This window comes from Calliphora vicina, chromosome 1 (assembly GCF_958450345.1).
Source record: "Calliphora vicina chromosome 1, idCalVici1.1, whole genome shotgun sequence".
Lineage (NCBI taxonomy): Eukaryota > Metazoa > Arthropoda > Insecta > Diptera > Calliphoridae > Calliphora > Calliphora vicina.
The window spans coordinates 118452991-118477187 of NC_088780.1; the positions used below are offsets into that span (position 1 = coordinate 118452991).

At 29.2% G+C, this 24197-nt stretch overlaps 3 protein-coding genes across 3 annotated transcripts in view; 2 read left to right on the plus strand and 1 right to left on the minus strand.

Moving 5' to 3' along the window:
- The window catches only part of Lerp (lysosomal enzyme receptor protein), a 263489-nt gene that overhangs the window by 35405 nt on the left and 203887 nt on the right, over positions 1-24197 (minus strand). The gene's annotated exons all lie outside the window — the stretch shown is intronic.
- On the plus strand, positions 1170-4237 carry LOC135956002 (protein toll-like). Its single transcript, XM_065506464.1, has 2 exons — positions 1170-2389; positions 2541-4237. The coding sequence occupies exons 1-2, from the start codon at positions 1170-1172 to the stop codon at positions 4234-4236; spliced, it is 2916 nt and encodes a 971-aa protein (XP_065362536.1). The 3' UTR covers position 4237.
- LOC135948913 (protein toll-like) lies at positions 5037-8895 on the plus strand. The gene is made up of 2 exons (XM_065498364.1): positions 5037-5983; positions 7158-8895. The coding sequence occupies exons 1-2, from the start codon at positions 5037-5039 to the stop codon at positions 8893-8895; spliced, it is 2685 nt and encodes an 894-aa protein (XP_065354436.1).

Sequence of the window (24197 nt, forward strand, 5' to 3'; positions counted from 1 at the left end):
GTCCGACAATTGTTTCAACTTCTGTAGCTGCATTTCCAGTGAAATAAATTTGAAGGAACTTAGTATCGTCATTGGGAAGCGGGAGCAATGATCCAATTCTGTGGTACATTTGGCCTTGAACTTTAAAGGTGGGCATAAAGCCGACGTCATTTGAAAGCATGAGTTGTACTTTTAGATATTTTGGAGGAAGTGTTTGGAAATAAAAAATAGTTTCCAATTTTTTTTACAACAACACTGACCTTATAAGCCTGTATATAGGAAACTAAATAAACTATCTATAAGAATTGAATTATACATCTGTTTTTATATATAATGGCATTAGCGGTATAATGTAAAAATTTGATTTTTGAAGATTCCCTGAAAATTTCCGTAATATATAATTCTGTGTTTATCGTGCCTGATGTCACAAATGATTGGCTTCTTTTCCCACAAATGCTAATGGCTTGCCACACAATAAACTCCTTGGGGAATTTTGTTGTTTTTTTTTGTCCGGTATTGTTCATGAACGTTGTGAACAGGTGTATTTTTTTATACAAATTGACACACATTTTTATGATTGATCTTTTGCTTAGTTCTTTACCACATTTTGATCCGGAACTTCCTGAACTTTATACGACTTCAACCCTGCATTGGCTTTGCGCACAAAACAATCAGAGCTGCTTTTCTGATAATAGTGTTCGGTGCTCTTCGAAAGAGTTGTTCGACTTCTTTTGCCCTACTGTTCTTCTTCCTTATCCAGGTTTCCTTTCAATATTCAAGTCTTCATTATATTATTTAATGGCTTTGGAAACAGTGTGAGGATGAAACTTTGTATATTTTGCTATTTTTTTAAATACATATTGGATTTTTTTTTAAGTTTTAAATATTTTTTCAAATTACAGTTGAAAATTAATGATTTAGAAAAGATAATATCTGACATATTTTAAAAGCTAACGTGATTAAAAAAATATTTATTTGCTGGACCAAGCATAAGTTTTGGCTGGAATAGTGTGTATATGTTTTTTTTTAAGCACTCTTTATTATAATATGACTGAAATACAAACACAACTATAATACTAATGACATCTACTGATTACTCATAACATCAACCAATATTTGTAGACAACTTGTAAATATGTATATAAATACTTAAATGTTTTTTATAATTTCAGAATTAGCTAAATCCACTAATGTATATTAGTATGAGTTGCAACTATTATACGAGTATAATATTAATATTGATTATTAATAATTACTTAATTTGGGGCGGTACCTTTTGGCAACTAAATCAAGAGGCTAATAACTCAAAGTGTTCTTTAAATGGCCATGTGCTACTAAAATATTATTTAATTAAATGCCCTGCCACTGACATACAAATGCATGTGATTTTGGGTCCTGGCAATAGAACGAAAATTAAATGTTTTGATCTTGAATATTCGAAATTTCAACAAATATTGCCAAATCTTACAATTGGAGCGAGTGCAGTGGTTGAAATTAGAGACTGTCCACTACCAGAGTCTAAACCAATTTCAACAATAATGCAGCATCTTGGTATCTTAAGTTTCGAGAACTTAATTTTCAATAATAAATATGAATTGGGACAAAATCTGACTAAGCTACATTTTAGTAATTTAACAACATTACGAAATCTAACGTTAGTATTGAACAGTGTAACAACTATACCAGATGACTTATTCAACGATTTATCTTTGAAAAGTTTGGAATCATTGGATTTATACTCGAACGCTAGTCAACTACCCAACAATTTATTGATGAAATTGCCGAATGTTGATTTCATGGCATTAGGTAGAAATCTTCATTCATTGCCGTATGACATTTTTCGACATCAAAGCAACTTAATTGAATTAACTTTAAGTGACAATAAATTGGAAAATCTACCGAAAGACATCTTTGGTTTTAGTTCAACTTTAAAAAGTTTAAACTTAGAAAATAATCTTATTGAGGTTTTAGCCCCTGAGATTTTTGCAACCTTAACCAGCTTATTACGACTAAATCTTAGTGGCAACAAATTTATTACACTGCCTCAGGGACTTTTGGAACACAATAAAAAATTAACAGGATTTACCTTGAGCCATAATCAGGTGCCTTTAAAAATCATGCCTTCGAACCTTCTGGCGGATTTACCACATTTGTATGAAGTATTCTTGGAGTGCGGTTTGGAGCAACTGCCTGCAAATATATTTCACAATTCGAAAAATATTATATTGTTAACAATGAGCGGTAATAAGTTCAAAGAACTACCGGAAGAACTATTCAAGAGCCAGCAGCATATGAAATATTTGAATATATCAAATAATCAAATACAGCATTTACCGGAAACTTTATTAAACAATTCTACGGACTTGGAGATATTTGATGTGTCCTATAATAATTTAACGAAATTTAAAAGGTGAGTGTTTTAAAAATTAAAAATACGAAATATAAAGAAGCTCTAACTGACTTGGAAGTTTCTTATTCCAGAAATTTGTGGTTGGCTTCTGACATGGCAACTTAATGAATTTAGTAATTAAATTTCTTTTATTTCTATTTTTACTTTACAGTAATGTTTTTGATGCCTGCTCCGAATTACAAGTTCTTTTATTCAACAACAATAAATTGACAACTGAAAACACACACATAATGTGGTCATTTCGATTCCATCGCAATTTAAAGGAATTGAATTTTAGTAACAATTTAATTTCCTCAATATCAAGAGACTGGACAGTGCCATATTTCCTGGAAATCTTTGATTTGAGTCATAATAAGTTTACCACTCTTAGCGATGCAGACATAATTAATTTCATTATATACAACTTAGAATTAATTTTAACACACAATCAAATCACCACCATATATTTACAAAACTTTACTCTTGCAGGTAAAGAATTTCAAAATCAGCTATTGAAAATCGATTTAAATAATAATCCCATAGAGTGTGATTGTAGAATGTTAAGTTTTGTGCAGTTGTTTAAGGCTCCAACTATAAACTATAGGTTAATAGAAAATGTGCAATTTCTGGTCAAAGAACTAACATGTTTAGAACCAATAGATCTTAGGGGAAAGCTTGTTAAGAATTTGGAACCTCCAACTTTATTATGTGAATATAAAGATAAATGTCCGGCTCAATGCACATGTTCGATAAGAGCTTTTGATCAAATACTAGCTGTAGATTGTTCTATGAGAAATTTAACAAAAGTTCCTATGCTACCTACCATAACAGAATACTACCTAAAAGGCATTGAACTAGATATACAAAACAATCAATTATCAAGTCTTCCTAACGCCCGCACACTGGGTTACGCCAATGTTAGCACATTACTTGTAGCTAATAATCATTTATGGCAAATCGAAAGACATCAACTGCCCGAAAATTTAACATATTTGGATATAAGAGGCAACTATTTGAAAACCTTAAGCACTGATACTTTAATGTTTATGAATGGTAGTAAATTATGGCAGGTGTATCTATCGAATAATTCATGGATGTGTGATTGTGATGCCAGGCCATTGTTGCGTTTTGCCCAAAACAATTTGCAGCTATTTAAGGATTTTTCCAACATGACGTGTGCCAACACCGATCGTCTTACATTTTTCTATGATTTACATGATCTTTGTCCGATTGAGCGAAAATTCTATGTATTTGTTTTTATATTTGTTGCAGTGATCTGTCTCATTTTGGCCTTGTACTATAAATATCAAACCGAAATAAAAATCTGGTTATATGCCCACAATATGTGTCTGTGGTTGGTGGTCGAGGATGAATTGGATCAGGATAAGGTCTATGATGCCTTTATCTCATATTCAGCTAGAGATGAGGATTTTGTTTTGGATATTTTATTGCCCGAATTGGAAAATGGTCGTCCTTCATTCAGATTGTGTGTGCACGTTCGCGACTGGCTGGTAGGCGAATGTATTCCCGATCAAATTTTGCGTTCCATAGCAATTTCTAAGAAAACTATTGTAGTGTTGACCACAAATTTCATAGAATCTGTTTGGGCTAAAATGGAATTTAAAGCTGCCCATCAAGCCGCCCTTACAGAAGGTCGAGCCAAAGTGATTGTTATTATTTATGAAGATATAGGAAATGTTGAGGCTCTGGATGAAGACCTGAAGGCCTATTTAAAAATGAATACGTATTTGAAATGGGGTGATCCATGGTTTTGGCAGAAATTGCGCTATGCTATGCCGCACGTTACAAGAGATCAAAATAGATTATTTGAAAATGTACAAATGCAGGACATGTGGAATAGAAGATGATAATGGTATTTGAAATAAAGAATTTGTAAACTATTGAAAAGCTATTTACATAATTTGGTTTTGATGGAAAATAATAATAAAAGTTTTATAAACTTGTAAAAGTGTAAGGGTTGTTCGAATAAAAATTATAATTACTCGAATAATAAAAAAAAATATGAACTTTTATTCGATTAAAATAAAACTTGAATAATTGACGATAATTGGTGTTAATTTTAGCAACCGAAATACTACCAGTTGATACCATTTGAGTCGGTTTTTACCATCTGATGTTATTCCACATTTACAAAATAATAACAATTATGGTGAACTATTATATTAATCTGCTACGAGCACTAACCAGATACCAAGAAATAAGCGGTTCAGTAAGTTTTGAAAATCCCGTCACAATAAAACTGACAATACTTACTATAAATATGAAAAAAACTAACTGTAAATAAAATTCGCATATGTTTGTGTTGTTCTTGTTGTATTTATAAGTCTTGTACCATATGTATCCCATCATCCTTTTCTATGATATACTCATTTTTATCCACTTATCTCACTTCATTGAAAAATAAAATTGGTTACCTTCAGATAAATGCCTCAAAATTATACTACATATTTTTCATTTCAGGTCCTTATTAAAAATCATGACACGTTTATCACTATCCTTTTGCTACCTTTTCCTACTAATCACCCAATATTTGCCTTTAACAAAGCCCCAATGTACAGTGGAATCAAATAATGTTGGAAAAAAAACAGCGAAATTCAGTGTCGTAGTTGAATACAATGTCAGGATTGAGATAAATTGCTACAACATCATGGATTACAATGAATTTCGAAAACTCATAAGTTCTCATACATGTAACAACATTAGGAATAACACACAAGCATTAAGAATACATAACTGTCCTCTACCGGATGACGGTAGTTCCCTAAACACAATGCTGCAGAAATTAGGAATTGTTACGTATCACCATTTATTTATTACGGATTCGAGCTTGGCTACCAAGCTACTTACAAGGCAGCAATTCACACTTTTTATGGAGCTGCAGAAATTAACACTACAAATGCATAAAATATCACGTTTACCAAATGATTTATTTGCCGATACAACATTAACAAATTTAACATATTTAAATTTATACACAAATGCTTCAGAAATGCCAAATAATTTATTTAAAAATTTAAAAAATCTTGTAAATTTACATATATGCCACAGTTTAGAAAGTGTTGATGCAGGCCAGTTTCATAACCAAACGAATTTGCCGCATTTAGCTTTGTTAAAAAATAAATTAAAAAGTACTGCCTCCAATATATTTCCAAATGATGCCTCAATACTTCCCTCGGAAACGTTTGCCACTTCAATCAATATAAATTCAAATAAATTTCAAAATTTTCCCACTACGTTTTTTGAGAATAATATTCATTTGAATGAATTCGTCTTGACTAAGAACCGAGTTGATTTATTAGGTCTTCCGGAGAAATTATTGGCAAATATACTTCAAATAAAAAAAGTTACAATAAAATGTGGCTTGGAATCCTTGTCCGATGATGTATTTTACAATTCCACGAATATAAGACAAATTAATTTAGATCACAATAAGTTGGTTATTCTACCAGATAAGTTGCTGGATAGTCAAGTAAATTTGACACATTTAGATTTATCACACAATCGTATAAAAGTTATACCGCCTGCATTGTTTGGAAAGACAGTGGAATTGAAAATATTGAAATTAGCCCACAACCAGTTGCAAACACTTGAAAGGTTTGTATATTATATTTTGTAATTTATAATGAAATGTAATAAATAATAATATTCAATAGTTAAAAATTTAAAACTTTTAGTAAAATATGCAGACAAGTTAACTTATAGAGGGCCCGCACATTGGGTTAAAACTGGTCCAATTCATTTAAGATTACTGATAACACAGTGACACAAAAGTGAACGAAAAAGGAATTCTCATGAAGCAATTTTGTTTTTATAGATTACGGAAATGCTTATAGTTTTTCTCCATCACTTCGTTTTAGTAAAATAACGGCATTCTTAAAGTTACAACTTCAAAATTTTACTTTATTTAGCACAATTTAGTCTCAAACCAAACATAGTTCGGGGTAGTGCACTAAATGTTGATTGAAATAAGCACTATCACTAAATAAAATTGCTTATTTCTTCTTCCTCATATTTTAATGCCTTACGATCAAAATTTGTTAAAAAAATGCGTTTTGTGAAACTTAAACTTAGTCATTGTCCAACCGATTTTCGGATTGAAAGGTGAAAAATATATACATTAGTAAACATTAATAAACAAATGTTGGATTTTGGCCAGTCTCATCCCATAGTTTGGTGAACATTGGTAAAAAATTATCCTGAACAAATTTTAGGTATTTTTTTAGATTGTTCTATGAGAAATTTAACAAAAGTTCCTATGCTACCTACCATAACAGAATACTACCTAAAAGGCATTGAACTAGATATAGATTAGAGTTAAGACGACCCACAAGCCCTGTTAACCACAACCGATCTACCTTTTTTTCAGGATGATTTTTTTTATTAATGTTCACTAAACTGGGCCACCCTAATGAATAACTTTTAAATAAAATAAAAATTTTCAAATCAATTTCTATTTAAGAATATCGTTATTTCTTAATAATAAAGTATTAAGCGAAGTGATCGAGAAAAACTATAAGTATTTCCGAACTATATGGACTCCAATAAAACAGAATTGCTATATAAGAACACATGCATATTTTTGGGGTAACATAGTGTAATTAATAAATATATGAATTCCAACAAATTTCATTGTATTTTCTGCTGAACCATCAATTTTATTATTTTTTTAATTTTATTTTTTTGGCCACGAAATTATTTTATGTTCAAAATACTACCTACCATTATTGCTAATAAAATAAAATAATTTTTTGATCATCTTATATTTCAGAAATCTCTTCAAAAAATTGAACAAATTAGAATCTCTAGATTTAAGCCATAACCAATTGAATACACAAAACTTTAATTTTAAAATAGAGCTGGAGACAAGCGTTAATTTACGTTACTTATATCTACATAACAATTTCATCTCCGACCTATCCATTCTGCATAACCAACTTCCACAAAATTTGAATGTACTGGATTTGAGTTTTAATAAAATTGTTAAATTAATAGGAAAAAATCTGGAACTATTACATACAAATGATCTAACATTGAAATTGAATCATAATCACATACAAACAATACAATTAGAAGACTTTGGTTCATACAATCTACTGGATACACTAAACGTGAAAACGCATTTAAATCACAATCCCCTACAATGTGATTGTAAAATATTGGAATCAATGAAATATTTAAATGGTTCCATAAGTCATCTAAAGTTCATTACAGACAATTTAACTTGTTTTGGGCCCAGCGAATTGGAGGGGAAATATTTAAAAGATGTTGGGGAAATGGAACTGTTATGTTCGCTTGAGCCGCAATATGTTGGATCCTACAAGTGCCCGAAAGAATGCGAATGTTCGATAAGATTACATAAATCGCTGATAGTAAATGGTTCACATACAAATTTGAATAAGGTACCAATAACGAAGAGTATAAGAAAATCCAATATCACTGGCATAGAACTGATAGTAAATTGTTCACATAAAAATTTGACTAAGGTACCAATTATACAGAGTATAAGAAAATCCAATATCACTGGAATAGAACTGAATTTAACAATGAATAAAATTGCTTTCTTACCTTCTTCTCGTAAAGATGGTTATGCTGAATGCACTAAATTATTTTTATCCAATAATTATTTAAATGAAATCGATAAAACCCAAATACCCTTAAAGTTAACACACTTGGATTTAAGGCATAATCATTTGCAGTATTTTGAAAAAGAAACAATCAGCTTTTTAAATGGCAGTCGATTTCTGCAGAATGTATATCTTTCTGGAAATAAATGGCTATGTGACTGTAGTGATAGAGCGTTATCCTTATCATATATAACCCAAAGCAACTATACAAAATTTGTTGATGGCTCTATAATGATATGCAACAATTATACTGCCCTACAATTAGTCAAAGGGCTGAACGCTTTTTGCTACGAAAAGAAAATTTTTAATATTATTGCAATTTGCTTGAGTGTAACCAGCATCTTTCTAATATTGGCTTTATATTACAAATACCAGAACGGAATTAAAATTTATCTATATAGCCACAATATCTGTCGACACATTGTTGCTCAAGCTGATGATGGTGATAATTTAGAAAAGACATATGATGCCTTCATTTCCTATTCTCATAAAGACGAAGAATTCATCGCAAATCATTTAGTGCCCGAATTGGAAAATGGCAATCCATCCTATAAGTTATGTGTTCATGTCAGAGATTTTATAGTTGGTGAATATATACAGGATCAAATTTGTAAGTCAATTGCAGATTCCAGGCGTACTATAGTGGTACTATCCAAAAATTTCATTAAATCTCAATGGGCGAACATGGAATTTAAAGAGGCTTATCGTGCCACCTTGACAGAAAGAAGGCAAAAAATAATTGTTATAATGTATGAAGATATTGGAGATGTGGATAATTTAAATGAGGAATTTAAGTCGTACTTGAAATATAATACCTATTTAAAGTGGGGAGACCCTTGGTTTTGGCAAAATTTACGATATGCCATGCCTCATAAAAGATGAACGAGTAGCTGTAAAATTGGATGTAATACTCTACAGTAGGACCAATCGAGAAGTCGTACCAGAAAAAAATTCCTGATTTGCGACAACCGTTAGTGAGTTGTACAATTTTTAAAAAGGTCTTATTTTTAATTGTTTCAAAATATTGTTCTTTCCTTCCAAGAAACTGTATAAAAAAAATGGGGGACCAAATGAAACACCTTTTGAAGATGCATCTAAAAACATATAAATCATGAATAAACATGCCGCAGATCAAAAAGTCAAATTATAAGCTGGGACGTCTTTTTATATAATTATTATAATTCTTGTGGTATTTTTGGTAGTTCAAGTGCATATCGTAAACATTTTTAATCCACATACTACTCTAAGTAAAAATAGAAACTTCGTTAAAAACAAACAATTCATAACTAATTTTATTGAAAACAGGCATCAAATTATAAATTAAATCAAATATAGATTAAATATTGCTAAATTTACCTAAAAACTAATACACCTTCGTAAATATTTAAAACAAAACTGAATTGTAGAATTTCGCAGAAACTGTGACATGTGTAATCATGAATTATATGTTTTTATATGTGGCTTCAAAATATATTTTATATGATGACTAAAAGTCAAAATCCTTGAAAAAAGTTTAAAATGCATTTTTTCAAAAATTTCCAGCTCACTAACGATTGCTGCAAAAAATAAAATCATTTAAGAATCTTCATAATTTTCAAAAGTTCATCTTTGAAAATTAGACATTAATAGCGAAGAATTATAACTTTCAAAATATTGACCTCTGAGATATCTATTTTAAGCACAGACAGTGTGGTTTCCAGAAAGTTATTAGAAATTTGAATGTATTTTTAAAAAAGTTTAAAAAATACTTAAAATGCAAAGCTAGAAATATAGAAGTTCGGTCACATATTTATTACCAGCTATTTTGATTGTATTTTGCAAAACACATTGATTTACAGTTAAATTATTTAATAGAGTCAATTATGTTGAAATGTATTTGTACTAATAAATCTTTGTAAATTTAAATTTTGAAAGTAGGTATTGTCTATTAACTCAGTTGAGTTAAAAATTCACTTTTAAAATATAATTAGAATACAGTTTCCAAATTTCTATTTATTTTATGGCTTAGAATGAAAAAAAAATTTTAAATACATAAGGACTGAAATCGAAAATTCTTAACATACATATATGTTAATAAAAATGAAACCACTAATCTTATAGTTTTGATTTTTTTTATTTGATTGAAATTATTATTACAATTTACAAAAAAAATATATTTTTATACATATCATCACTAGTGATGAAATTTCGAACATTTTTCGGTAACCCTTTTATAGTGTTTTCTGTCACTTTGTTCGAACAGGTTGTTCATCTCCGTTTCAAATCTACCACACTTTTGGACACCTTTTTTGTGCTCTTCTATCTCTTTTAACAAGAGTTCAATATCTCTCCACTGGCCTTAGCTACAGGCAGTTTGGAGAATTTGCCTCTCTTGGTACAAATTCCACATTATTGATCTTTTACCACTCAAGACCTTGCTTACCATAGGGACATGATGCCAAATCAGGCCAAAAATAAGTGGACACATTAAGAAGTCTTATGAATGGAAGCATCCTTTTTTGTAAACATACCTTAATGTAAATTTCAGTATTAATAGAGCCCTTTGTAACAAATGTTTGGCTTCTTTTGCCGCAACTGCATATTGCATGTCATACCAAGAACTTTTTGAAAAATTGTGTGTGCTTTTGGGCCCCAAACTTTTCTTCAACATGCTCGAGGATCAGCAACATAAAAATTTTGACCCGGAAGCTGCGAAAAATCTGCCAGAACATACGTTTCGTCATCCATTATGCAGCAGGAATATTTTTTCAAATTCCATACTCTATTTTTTGGCTCTAGCAGCGTTCCTTTCACTTTTTGAGCCTTGTATGTTTTTAAACCTGCATTGGCTATAACTTTTCGTACCAAATAGACCCAGTATGGGAATACTTTGAATTTGTTTGGCTTTAGAAACATCATATGGACCATTCCTTCTACCTGATCCAGGTTTTCTATAAACGGACAATTTCTCCCGATACCGTTTAATAACATTGGAAACATTTTGACGGCAGACCTTTCATTGTTTGGCTAACTTTTTGTAGGACCAAATTGGGTTTTGTTGAAAATATTTAATAATTTTAGTACGCACATTTTTCTGGTCACTCATTTTAATCAGATTAACAACAACTGAATATAATTGACATTAAATATAATAACTGAAATGCTTTACAAACGTAACTTGATAAAAAAAAATAATCAAATAATACTTGGGTTAAAAGTTTTAATGAAAAACGTATGTTAAGAATTTTTCGATCTCAGTCCTTATATGTACATTAGAGTGCTCCAAAAAAATAAAATTGCGAATTTTGACCGCCCCTCTAGAATGGTTCTATGTATTGTAAAAACTCGTTGTGAAAAATATTAGGATGATATAATAACGTTAACTGGTGCCGTAACGACGCTGAAGTTTTGAGGTGCATTTACAAGGGGAAAAAAATTCAATTTTTTCAGTTTTTGTAAAAATTTTGGCATTAAATAATTACTTTTGCAATTTAATTTAAAAGAATCGAAATGTACACGTAATTGTCGTTCTAATAAGATATAAAAGACAAAAATTGGTTAAAAAATGTTAAAGTTATTAAAAAATCGCCAGGATATTAACGTGTCTCAGGCCACTTCAACAAGAAATGTAGAAACAAAATTAACATATTTTGCTAAATATTATAATAAAAGTACATTTTTACTTAAAATATATCCATATTTACTTGTATATGAGTTTTTGTCTTCGTAGGATACCTTTAACCTATTCGGAGGTATGACTAAACAAATTTAATTTTTTTAAAGGCAGTTACAAAACTCCAATTTCAAATTTTTAAAAATTTTGTTAAACAAATTTCAAAATTTTTTGATCATCACATTGGGATTTATTGAGAACATAATAGGTAATAAAAATATGAAAAAAGTATGAAAATACCTCCTATAGTTTTTCCGTACCTGCGATTTAAATTTTGAAAAAACTATTTTTTTGGCCATATTTTGGCGAATGAGCCGAATTTCTTTATTGTTATGATTTTTAAGCAAAAGCTATTCAGAATATTATATTCCAGGTAATTTTAAATATAGTCTGAAAGTTTTTCTAAAATCGGAAAACGTTAACCCTTAAATCGTGAAGGTCAAATTTTTCAATATTTGGAATTTCTCATGGAAAGATAGTAAAATGTTATATATTTTTGGGCCGATTTTGATGAAACTTAAGAAAAATATAACACAAAGTCTAGTATTTACAAAAACAGCAGAAAAATTAATATTAACTCTTAATAGCACGTTAACGTTAACATTTTTTAACCAATTTTTGTCTTTTGTATCTTATTAGAACGACAATTACGTGTACATTTCGATTCTTTTAAATTAAATTGCAAAAGTAATTATTTAATGCCAAAATTTTTACAAAATCTGAAAAAATTCCATTTTTCACCCTTGTAAATGCACCTAAAAACTTCAGCGTCGTTGCGGCACCAGTTATTCTTATATCATCCTTATTATTATATCATCCTAATATTTTACACAACGTGTTTCTACAATACATAGAACCATTCTAGAGGGGGGGACGGCCTGTACCTAGAAAATTTTTTTCGTCCATACAATCTTGGAGCACTCTAATGTACATATACATTACTACAATGAAAATTGTATCAAAATTTATCAAGCTTAGCTTAGGAAATAACTCATTTCAACCATTTTCATCGGTTGAAAATAGGTATATTTATCATAACATCTATAAATTATGATACAATTTCTATAAACAATTAAATTTATATTAAATTAATAACATTCTCATTACTTACCAGCAAAAAGTGCAGATAATTTGTCAGCAGTTTAAATAGCTAAAACTTATTTGATTGCAACTAAATTCTTCTTGAAGTAAATATTATGTATCATAATCTAAAACCATTACACTGAGTTACACGATTTTGGTACCCTCTTAACTGTTAGCTGGAATGAATAGGTAATGAGTCATAGATTAAATGTTCCAAACATATGTGGTATCCATCACGTCTAATTTTCGAGGTACATGTCTATTATTATTTTACTATTATTATTATGTTTTGTTTAGTAATCGTTCCTATTCGATAACGTCGACATATTTGTTCAAATTTAATTAAATCCAATATGAATGCTGAACTAAGTGGTCACCGCAACTGCTTAAATGCAACAAAAGCATGGCCAGAAATGTTAGAGTTTGTTTACGGAAAATCGAATATGAAACATATACCATTGATAGATCCTAAATATGTTCATTTTATCGTCATTCCACACAAAACTTGGTTTGATGAACAATTTTGTTCATTCTATTTATATTTAAGCAGTATTTTCCAAGTTAAGTGATGATAAACTAAAATGTAGAATAGTTAGTTAACATGTTTTAAGCTTATGAAAAGTTGGGTTCCAGAATGTCATTGAAAATTTACTTTCTTCAATCTCATTTGTATTTTTTTCCATCTAATCTGTGTCTCCTCTCACCCTGCTCATATTTACATCCTGGTTCCACCATGTAAAGAAGCTTGAAAATGATTTAAAGGCCATTGGAACACAACTATGCTAGGTGATTACTGCTGGCGTTAAGAACGAGAAGATCAATCAAAGCTCAAAAGAAAAAGTTAAAGTTTCACGATATTTTGTGTTCAAATTATATAAGACTATTTTTTTTTTGAATTTCTTTTTTACTTAAATGATAAATTTAAAGTTTAAAATTAAAAGGCCAACACCTAATAAAGAAATCTAATAAAAACAAGAAAGAAATCTAATAAAAACAACCAGAATGTTTTACATTAATCAAGTTTAAATTTTAAACTTTTCAATCAAGTTTAAACTTGATAATTGTAAAAAATTCTGGTTGTTTTTATTAGATTTCTTTCTTGTTTTTATTAGATGTCTTTATTACGTGTTGGCCTTTTAATTTTAACTTGGAAATTCGACCACTTTTATTGAAAGAATTTTGAAAAATTTGTTTATATTGTGTATATCTAGAGAAAAGGACCTTTTAAACCATATATGTTTCATCAATATTGGTGGGCAATAACATTCTTAAAAGTGTACCACAAAAAAACGTGTGGCCTATTTATATATACACTGATGGACAAAATTCACCGGCATTTCCCTTTAGAATGTTTAAAGAACTACCACGTTATAAATATAATTGAAACACAAAATTTTATTTTTTCAACAGAAACACTAATTCATTTTAATTATACTTCAGTTAAAACAAGTCTTTTTAACTTAACCTAATTTACAAAAACGTAGCGTGGCGGTCCTTTATACATCCTAAAAGGGAAATGGCGGTGAATTTTGTCCATCAGTGTATATATTTTATTTATATTTCTATTTATATACATATATAAGAAAGATATAATTTGGCACATTCTTACGGAAGAAAAATGAGACGTTATAGAAAAAAATTTGTATGTATGTTTAATAAACGATACCTAAATTTTCGAAAAAATTACATTTCGAAGCGGGTACTCAAAATTTTTTAAATTTTTTTGTAACGCAGTGTTACTAGTATATAGTTAGACTTAACTTTCATTAAAAATCCTAAACATCCCAAATGAATGTTTATGTAAGATATGATTTTTTTCTTTTTTTAGAAAGCGTTAGGCAAAATGTAGCATTACTTGTAAGTTTAGTATTCTTCCAAGAAGTAATAAAGAAGCTTCAGTATTTAAACTGCCTTAAAATCGGCAATAGTTTTTGTTGAATTTTTAACAATTGTTATGAGAAGACAATCACATCGTAACTTACCTAGAAATAATATAGAAATAGGTTAATTATTTATATTTTTAGAAAATAAGTAATATTTAAATAAAATTCAGGTAAAAATAAAATAATAAATTTTAATTTTCAATATTCCTATTATTTTAGAAAGTAATTTAATTAAGAATACAATATTTGAAATGTATTGAAAATAAATCATCATTTATAATATGAATATTTGGAGCAAACACTATTACTGCACAGTGTGTCTTTTATTTGACAAGTGGATATGAAAAGGTAGGTAGATATATTGAATATACCTTATACTTTTTTATACCATACACCACCATAGTGGGGTCTAACACCCACCTTAAAGTATACCGATCGACTTAGAATAACTTTCTGAGTCGATTAAACGATGTCCGTCCATCCGTCTGGTTGGCTGGCTGGCTGTTCATGTAAACCTTGTGAGCAGAGTACAGGTCGCAATTTTGAAGATATTTCGATCAAATTTGGTATATATTATTTGTTCGGCCCAAGGACCAAGCCTATTGAAACTGGCTGAAATTGGTCCATTATTTCACCTAGCCCCCATACAAATGTCCTTCCGTTATTAGACTTTATCGGTCATAAATGTTTAATTTATAAATGTATCTCCACAAATTGCGCTCCAAATAAGTTTTATATATACAAAATTCATGTCACCAAATTGTGTTGATCGGTCCATAATTAGTCATAGCTCCCATATAGACCCGCTTCCGAAAATTACTTTAACGTGCATAAATCCCTTAAAAATGCTGGTATACTCACAAAATTCAACATAGTAAACTTTCATATAGACATAAATCACACGACCTAATTTCATGGTGATCGGTCAATAAATCACTCAAAAATATAAATTATTGAACTTTTAAAAGAAAAATGTTTTTGCACTTTTACTTAGTGTAGGGTATTATATGGTCGGGCTTGTTTCATACTTGTTTCTTAAATATTTTTTTTCGAAATAGCTATCTAAACTATTTGGGACACATTTTGCTTAGAACAATAGGTAATAAGATACATGGATGAGAAAAATCACATGTTTGGCCAAAATGTCAAGGTAGCATTATACTAACTGAACAAGTTGTAAGTTAATATCTGAGAGAATTCTTATTGTCAGAGTTATATTGTGCAATTTTATGGGGATAATTTTTGTGGAAGATCTTAACCCTCTATCACCCCTCTTTAGGGGTCATATATTTCTAAAGGATATTTTAAAACAATAGCAGCCGAATAAACAAATGAATATTGTGTGAAGTAAGTTTTTGTTTACTTTAATAATCCTTTTTGAATATGCATAACTAAAATTCTAATAATTTAATGCATAGCTAATATTTAAACAAACAACATTAATAAAACTATAAATATACATATCGTCATCTAAAATGCAAAATAACGTCGTAATATCACTTTTCATAAGTTTATAGGAGAAGCAAAAAACGGTATAAAATGAAAACTACTTGAGATATTGAAACAAAATTTTCAAATCTGAATTACATTGAAACTAGAATCATAATTTATACAAAAAACTAGTTTTTTCAAAGTACACTTTATGCTATGTGGCTTACGTTTTTATACCCTTCACCTTCGTGAGAAGGGTATATATAAGTTTGTCATTCCGTTTGTAATTTCTACATTTTTCATTTCCGACCCTATAAAGTATATATATTCTGGATCCTTATAGATAGCGGAGTCGATTAAGCAATGTCCGTCTGTCTGTCTGTCTGTTGAAATCAATTTTCTGAAGGCCCCAGATATCTCCGGGATCCAAATCTTCAACAATTCTGTCAGACATACTTTCGAGGATTTTGCTATTTAAAATCAGCAAAATCCGTCCATAAATAACGGAGATATGAGCAAAAATCCAACAACCTCTGAAAATTTCATCAAAAAACACAATGTATTGCATGCTTTGACAAAAAAGCAACAAATCGTATGTTTGGATGTGCATGCTTTGCATATTTTGTTTTTCTTTTGTGTTTTGTTTCTTTTGGCGTTGTTGTTGTTTTTTATACAATTAAACGTATGTTTGGATGTGTGTTGGTTTCATTGCCTTGCGTATTTTGTTTTTGTTTTTTCTTTTGGTGTTTTGTTTCGTTTGGCGTTGTTGTTGTTGTTTTTTGTGTTCTTGATAAATTTAGGATGCTGTACGCTGAAAGTGGGCAATGTACATACATATATATTATATACTAATTATAAAAAATAATAATGCATCCACAACAAAGGTGAAGGGTATATAAGATTCGGCATAGCCGAATATAGCACTCTTACTTGTTTTTTTTTTTTAATTGTTGTTTTCTGAAACAAAAAAACGTATCATCATATAAATTTTTATGAAAAAATTAAAATGTTTTTTTATTTTAATTACTAAAAACTACTTTTTAAATTAAAAAAGGAACTTCATTAAATTTTCATAAAAACTACAAAAAATATTCAATTGCAACAAATTTATTTAAAAAAAATATATACGACCTAAAATAAGGTAAAAGCGATTTATTAATTAATTACTCAAAGCATATCGTTATTTTGTTTAAGAAAATCATATACTTGATGATACTTTAATTTAAATTTTTGTGATAACTTGGTTATTTTTGATAGTAAAAGTTTAAAATTTTACTATCAAAACATATGTAATATATGTAGTGAATCGTAATCAATATTAAAATTAATTTCGAATTGTTTTGCATTTTAGGTGACGATATGTATACTTAATGTTTTCATGCTGAAAATTACTTGTACTCTAAAAAGGAAAGAAACGTTTTAAAAACTTTTTACAATTAACAATTTGAAAAATGTTTAAAACTTCAAATTACCCATCAAGAACATTAATTTTTTTTATTAAATTAGCAGATGCAGTAGGGCACGTATCTAAATACTTCTACTACTACTTGCTACTAGGTATTAACAGTAACAATCCACCCACCCATGGCACAAATTGTGGTTCAACTTTATTGAAGCAAAGAACTAAGTTTAGAAGGAGAAATATGAGCTATTCCCTTTTAGTATCTTGGAAACAAGTTTTGATAATTTGAAAATGTAAATATATTTATAGAAAACACAAATAAATACCATCATAAGGCCAAAAACGAATTCAGTGTCATGCAACACAATGGATTTCTATATGTAGGTTAGGTTAGGTTTAATTTTAAATTATTCGATTGACCGAATAATTTCTATTTTAACAAAAACGTAAAAAACAAACAAAACATAATATCTTCCATTATACCATTGGAGTCCTTTTTGGATTTTTTAGATTTTGAACACTTTTAATAGTTTTGTTAAGTTCTGATAAAGGACTCGTACCATTAATGTCTTTCAATTAAATCGTTAGCAATACAATTGTTGGCCTTCATCAAACTATTAATTAAATTCCCTCAAATTCAAAATCAGCTAGAGCACGGTTTGTGCATTTTTATATTCAAAGGAAATTGTCTATCATATTGGCGACGTTTTGCAGCATGTATAATAAGGCGAATATCTTTATTTTATTGCAACTATCCTAATAATGACTAAACAATTTTGCCATCAAGAACAATATATAAATACGTTGCAGAAACCAACTTTCTAATTTATGTTCATATATGGCAAATTTTCAAAATATTCATGATAAAATTCAAAAGTATTTAAGTGATTTGTGTACCTAATTTTCTTGTACTATTGCCACTACAACTACAAAAACTGCTAATTAGAACATTGTGTTGCAAACAAGAATACAAGAATATCACCAACTACTTCCTTAGCGTAAATTGTTTTTGTTTTATACATTAGATTTTTTTTTTGAGTTTCTCAGGTTTATGTTTCCTTTTTTCTATTTTTGTGTAATATGATGATAGTACGTGTTTAAATCCCACAAACTTTTTTCTGCTGTTGCTTTTTTTAGTTTCATACTGTTGTGTACAAAATGTGGCCCGCAATGTATTTTGGAATTTGTTTGATTTGGAATGTTGATATGCAAACAAAAGAATTTAATTAAACATCATTGAATAGGTTTTAAATGGTTTGAAAAAAATTATGTTAATCTGAACTTATATATGTATGTCAGAACTTATACATGTTTTCTGTGACAGCTGAATTTACAGTTCTCGGTCGTTTTGAAAATAGTTTGGTTTGTCAATTTATCATGAATAGACTCGGGCCAGAGCAACTTTCGCAAATTATTCAAATTTATTTTGAAAATCAAATCAGAGCAATTAATTCGAGAAAACTATGGATGGTTTTCGCAATAATTTTACTCTTAAAGATAATACGCATCCCGAAAGACGTCGTACAGTATGCACAGTGCAGCATAGAGTTGATGATGATCCAAATGTGTCAAGTCGTCATCGTGCTCAACAATAAAATTTTTGTCCATCCACTTGCAAGGAATTGTAGCCTCACGATCATCGTACATTTGGTGAATAGGTCGCTATTGACTCACAATTTAATTTTAATTTTTTGTTCAGTGATGAAGTTCAAATGACTACGTCAATAAACAGAGTTATTTAATATAATCCTCAAGCCATTGTCGAAACACCAATAAGAAAAACTCACTATTTAGTACGCTTCCACGCCGGTGGAATCATTGGTCCAAATGTCTTAACAAATAAGGATGGTGACAACGTTGCAGTGTGTTGCAACGGTGAGCGATATAAGGACATGTTTACTAACTTGTTCGTGCTACAATTGGAAGGCATTAGTATTGTAGACATTTCATGATACAATCAATTTATTGAGAGAAACATTTGGCGTACGAATAATTTCAAGAAATGGACCTGTTAACTGACCACCTCGTTCATGTGATTTGACGGCATGAACGAGGCATGGCGTAATCCATAAAATTATCTAATTAATGAATATAAAAATATCAGAAGAATTTTTGTAATTGATTTGTTTCATATGAAATTTCTTAAAATTGTACACTACTGAGAACAATTTGTATAGACTACCTACACATTTCACCAGACCGCAACGACAACATTCAAAACATAAACACAATTAGTCCAAATGGCTGATGAGAAGAAATTGTGCACACAAATGAATGATTGTTTAAATTCAACAAAGAAAAGATTTGAACCATGTTAAAGATGAATTTTGTATGCCAAAAAAGCAATCAATGTTAATATTTTGACAATATTTTTATAAAAAGAAAATAAATTTTGTAAACAAAATTTATACAAATTTAAAAGTTCTCGTAAATTTACATACATTTTAGTTTATCAGTTTTACACTGAAGTTGACATCAACATGCCACCTTTTGTTCCTTTTAAGCTCACAAATAAAGTTTTACATGCAGCAAGTCGAAACAAAAGATACAATTTACATGGAGCAACAACATGAAGAGGAGAGAAAATACTACAAAGTTTAGCTTTATACTGCGTTAAGTGGAAAAGTTTTGACGTTGCATTGCTTTTTTTTGGCATACTTATTGATTTTTTTGAAAAATATTACTGATAATATAGAATACGATTTACATAGAACGCTTTTTGTTCCGCTATTGCTGCAATTATAATTTATATGCTTTCAAAAGGGCGTTAAAGATGTAAAATACATTCAATTATTTTATTTTACAAATAATAGTACAATGGTTATTGATATATTTAAATGATATCTTGTTTTATGCAGGCGTTTAACGTAAATATATGTACAAACACATACATATTTAGAAATTTATTCTTGACCACCATAACCTTAAACAAAAGGACACTTAAAATGAATCAATGATTCCTTTATGTTCACGTGATAATTAGTAAAATGACACTGTCACTATTGTTGACAATGACAAATCAAACTTAAAACGATTATGGTTTGTTTCCAAAGGTGATAATGCTTTAATTACGCAATATACTCATTAGAATACATAATCAGTATTGTCGGCATTGTTGTTGTTGTTTGCTTTCCTTGCAACATCCATCTTCCCCTTCTATTAAAACCATATATACAAACATTCCATGCATACACATTCTGCCACATGCCTCAAAATCATTATCATGTAATGAGAAGATTCGTTTGTGCCACAAATTCTGTCCGTATATAAATTATAATTTCTCATTTTGCGTATTTTATTCTGTGTGTGTGTGTTTGTGTACCAATAATTCTCAAAGGTTTTGTAAATTATGCCACACGTAAAATTGTAAATAATTAATTTAGATTGTTCAAGAAATTTCGTATATTCATAAAAGCGGCGGAGAGATGGATATTTCGTCAAATTGCAATCAAATAGTAGGTGATAAATATATAGGTACATCTGAAAATTATCAAAAGATCTAACAGGCATGTTTTTTATTTTACTGCTGTGTTCTTTCAATCTCTTATCAATAGAAACAATTGAATTTTAATGTATAAATTAAAGCTAATAAATTTCTGATAAAAAGTCTCTAGTGTAAACTGAAGAGCAAATACACGTAGGATTTAGTTTTAATGTGCTAAATTCCCAATTTAATTACTGATAAATTAACTATAATTTATTGTAGGGTATAAGCTAGTTCCTGTGTGCATGAAAATTACAATACATACACTCAAGCTTTTTTTGTAAAACTCTCAAAACTTAGACAAAATAACAATTAACAGTGATTTTATAATTTGATACATTACCTCCCTACTACAATTTGTTGGTTTTGTTTGCCGACTCGAAATTTAATGGATAAAGAAATAAAAAACAACTTGCTTTGTTGTATTGCTTTCGCAAGAAAATCAAAATAAAGCGAGTTTTCAGTTTAGTTTTGCAAACTCATCCTGAAAAGTTATTTTTGGAAATACAAAGTTAATTTTTAGTACGATTTAGCTTTAATGTGTCCAATATGGGTCATATCAAATCAACAATTCATAGGAAATTTTGCTTAATCTTGCCATTTTGTACCCGAGAATTTACCAAATATACATATATAGTAAAAATGATGTGAATTAGGAATATTATTGGCAAATTTCATATAAAAATTTAGTGTTATAATCAGACAAGACAAAAATGCTGTATTTGCATAAACTTATTTTTTTTGAATTGTTTCTTTTTTTTAAGACGTTCTTACTTTTTATGTTAATTTTATCAGTTGGTCAATTCACAAGGTCAGTTTAAAATTTAAATAGAAATTATTAACCGATTAAATCTAAACCCCGATTACTTATTTGCTTGATTAATCGATTAAAGCAGAACCCCGATTAATTGGATACCCTAATATCAACCGAACAATACAGTTTTATATTTTTCGCTGGTTTGATTTTATAAAAATTCAAGCTGAGTATTTTAAATGTTCATTTTGTATATTTAATAGCCTTCTTAAGTTAGACATCTTTGTGAATAATTAGCAATGTTCAGGATTGAATAAATTTGAAACGATTTTAACAAGGATTCAGTTTTATCTAAATTCCATATCATCGTACCTGACTTGTACGCCTATAGAGTGGAATAGTAGATGTAGTGGAATTATAAACCGATCGTCACAAAATTTGGTGGTGTGAGTTCGGCTTATATAACTTATTTGTGCTGAATTTGGTTTGGATATATATTTGATGTTTGATTACAAGGTTTACATGGACGAACAGACGGACGGACATCGCTCAATCAACTTAGAAAGTGATCCTGAGCAGATTGTTATAATTTAAGGTGGGTATTGGGACGACATTTCTGCTAACATCAACACTAACCCAATATACCCTCCACCTTTTTAACGAAAACATATTTCTGTTACGTTATTTTGCACTTTAGGTGGCGATACATTATTTTTAAGTTATAAAAAAAAACATTTACAAACGGAAAATATATTTACATTTCTATGAAAGATAACTTTGTAGGATATTTTTGTATGTAAATAAAACTTTATATAAACTTTAACCAAAAATTTCAGCAATCGCACAGCTGGAATCAAAAAATTAAATCCTTTTTTGTATATGTTCTGAATTATTCTGAAAAGGTAATTTTTCGGCCGGCGTTTCATATGGTAAATATTGCATAGTATATAAAATTTTTTTTTCTTTTTTTGTATATGCAAAGAATTGCAAAAAAAAACTTACATATTTATCTTTAATGCAAGAAATAATATTTAAAAAAAATCCGTAAGAATTGGATACGCTATTAGTAAAAACCTGACTAGGTAAAATAAAAAAATGTAATTATAAAATGCGAATTTCTTGTAAACGATAACTAATAATCTACAGGTATAGACTTCTATTTTCAACATATAGACAAATTTTTCGTTGGAATCAGACATAGAAAATGAGTCTTTGGGGATTCTTGACCCCGCTCCCACTATAATCTAAAAGTTACAAATTCAAAACGTAAACTTTACATATTCTATAGACTTTAAAAGTTTTATTAAAATTGGACTGTCCGTTTGGAAATTATAAATTTATTTCCAATTTTTTCGAAACTCTCTTATCGTTCATATTTCTCAACATACAGATATTTAATTTTTCTAGACCCACTATAGTTTATGATATGTTTCCAGTTAGGTATTTCATGTTTTTTATGATTAAGATGAGATGAAATGCTAAAAATTAATATTTATTCAGTAGAACCAAAATCAATTGACCTAAATAAAATTTAAAAAGTACGTACTTAAATAAAAAGCTCACAAATGCTACTACTCTATTTGCTATATGCTGATATCATTTCATACATATTTTTTAAAAGTGCAAAAAGTGAACATTTTCAATGTTAACATTTATTTTCTGCATGTAAATAGTGTTGTTTACATGCAGGTAAGTGAAGGGAAACATTTTTTAGTGAAGTAAGCACAACTTCAATGTTTACATTTTTAAATGTAATAAAATAAGTAAGTACGAGTATTTTTGAAATTATTGAAATTGTATTTGAAAGCTTTGCACTACTTTTATGCTTTTTAACTAACTACATATTCATGCCAGTTACATATAAAAACCATTTTAAAATTTCATTAATGCAGTGGAACATGTGATTTAATATTAGATAAACAAGAATCTGTAGTAAATAAATTTTTGTAAATATAGGTACTAGGGTATTCAAATTATTCCATTTTTCTCTTGTTCGAATAAAACGAATAATTTGAATAAGGGATTTTAACTTGTTCGAATAATTCGATCACACGTTTAAAATTAATCGAATTATTCGAATAATTTAAATTTTTTAAAAAAGCAAAAACTAAGTTTTGATATATGTTTTTAATATTTCATTGTTAAAGAAAAATAAAAAATAACGTTAAATTGAAAGTTAACAATCCAAGTAATGTTAAAAATTTTAAAAAACAGTCGAAAACAAAGTCCATCATTAAATTTTCATCAGAAATATTTTGATCAGAATCCCTCCCGAAAATCTACATAACAATTGACTAGCAAACAATTTAGTTTCCGTTTTGGAGCTATGCTTTGACAAATTTGAGCTAGTTGGACATGATCCTGAATTCAAGTACAATATAAACGTATTAAGAACTTTTTTATGTCGTTCCACAGTTTGATATCATTGTCAATGAACGTGGCTAATTTGAAGTAAGACAGTGCATGATTGACGCATTTATAAATTTGCAAAACGT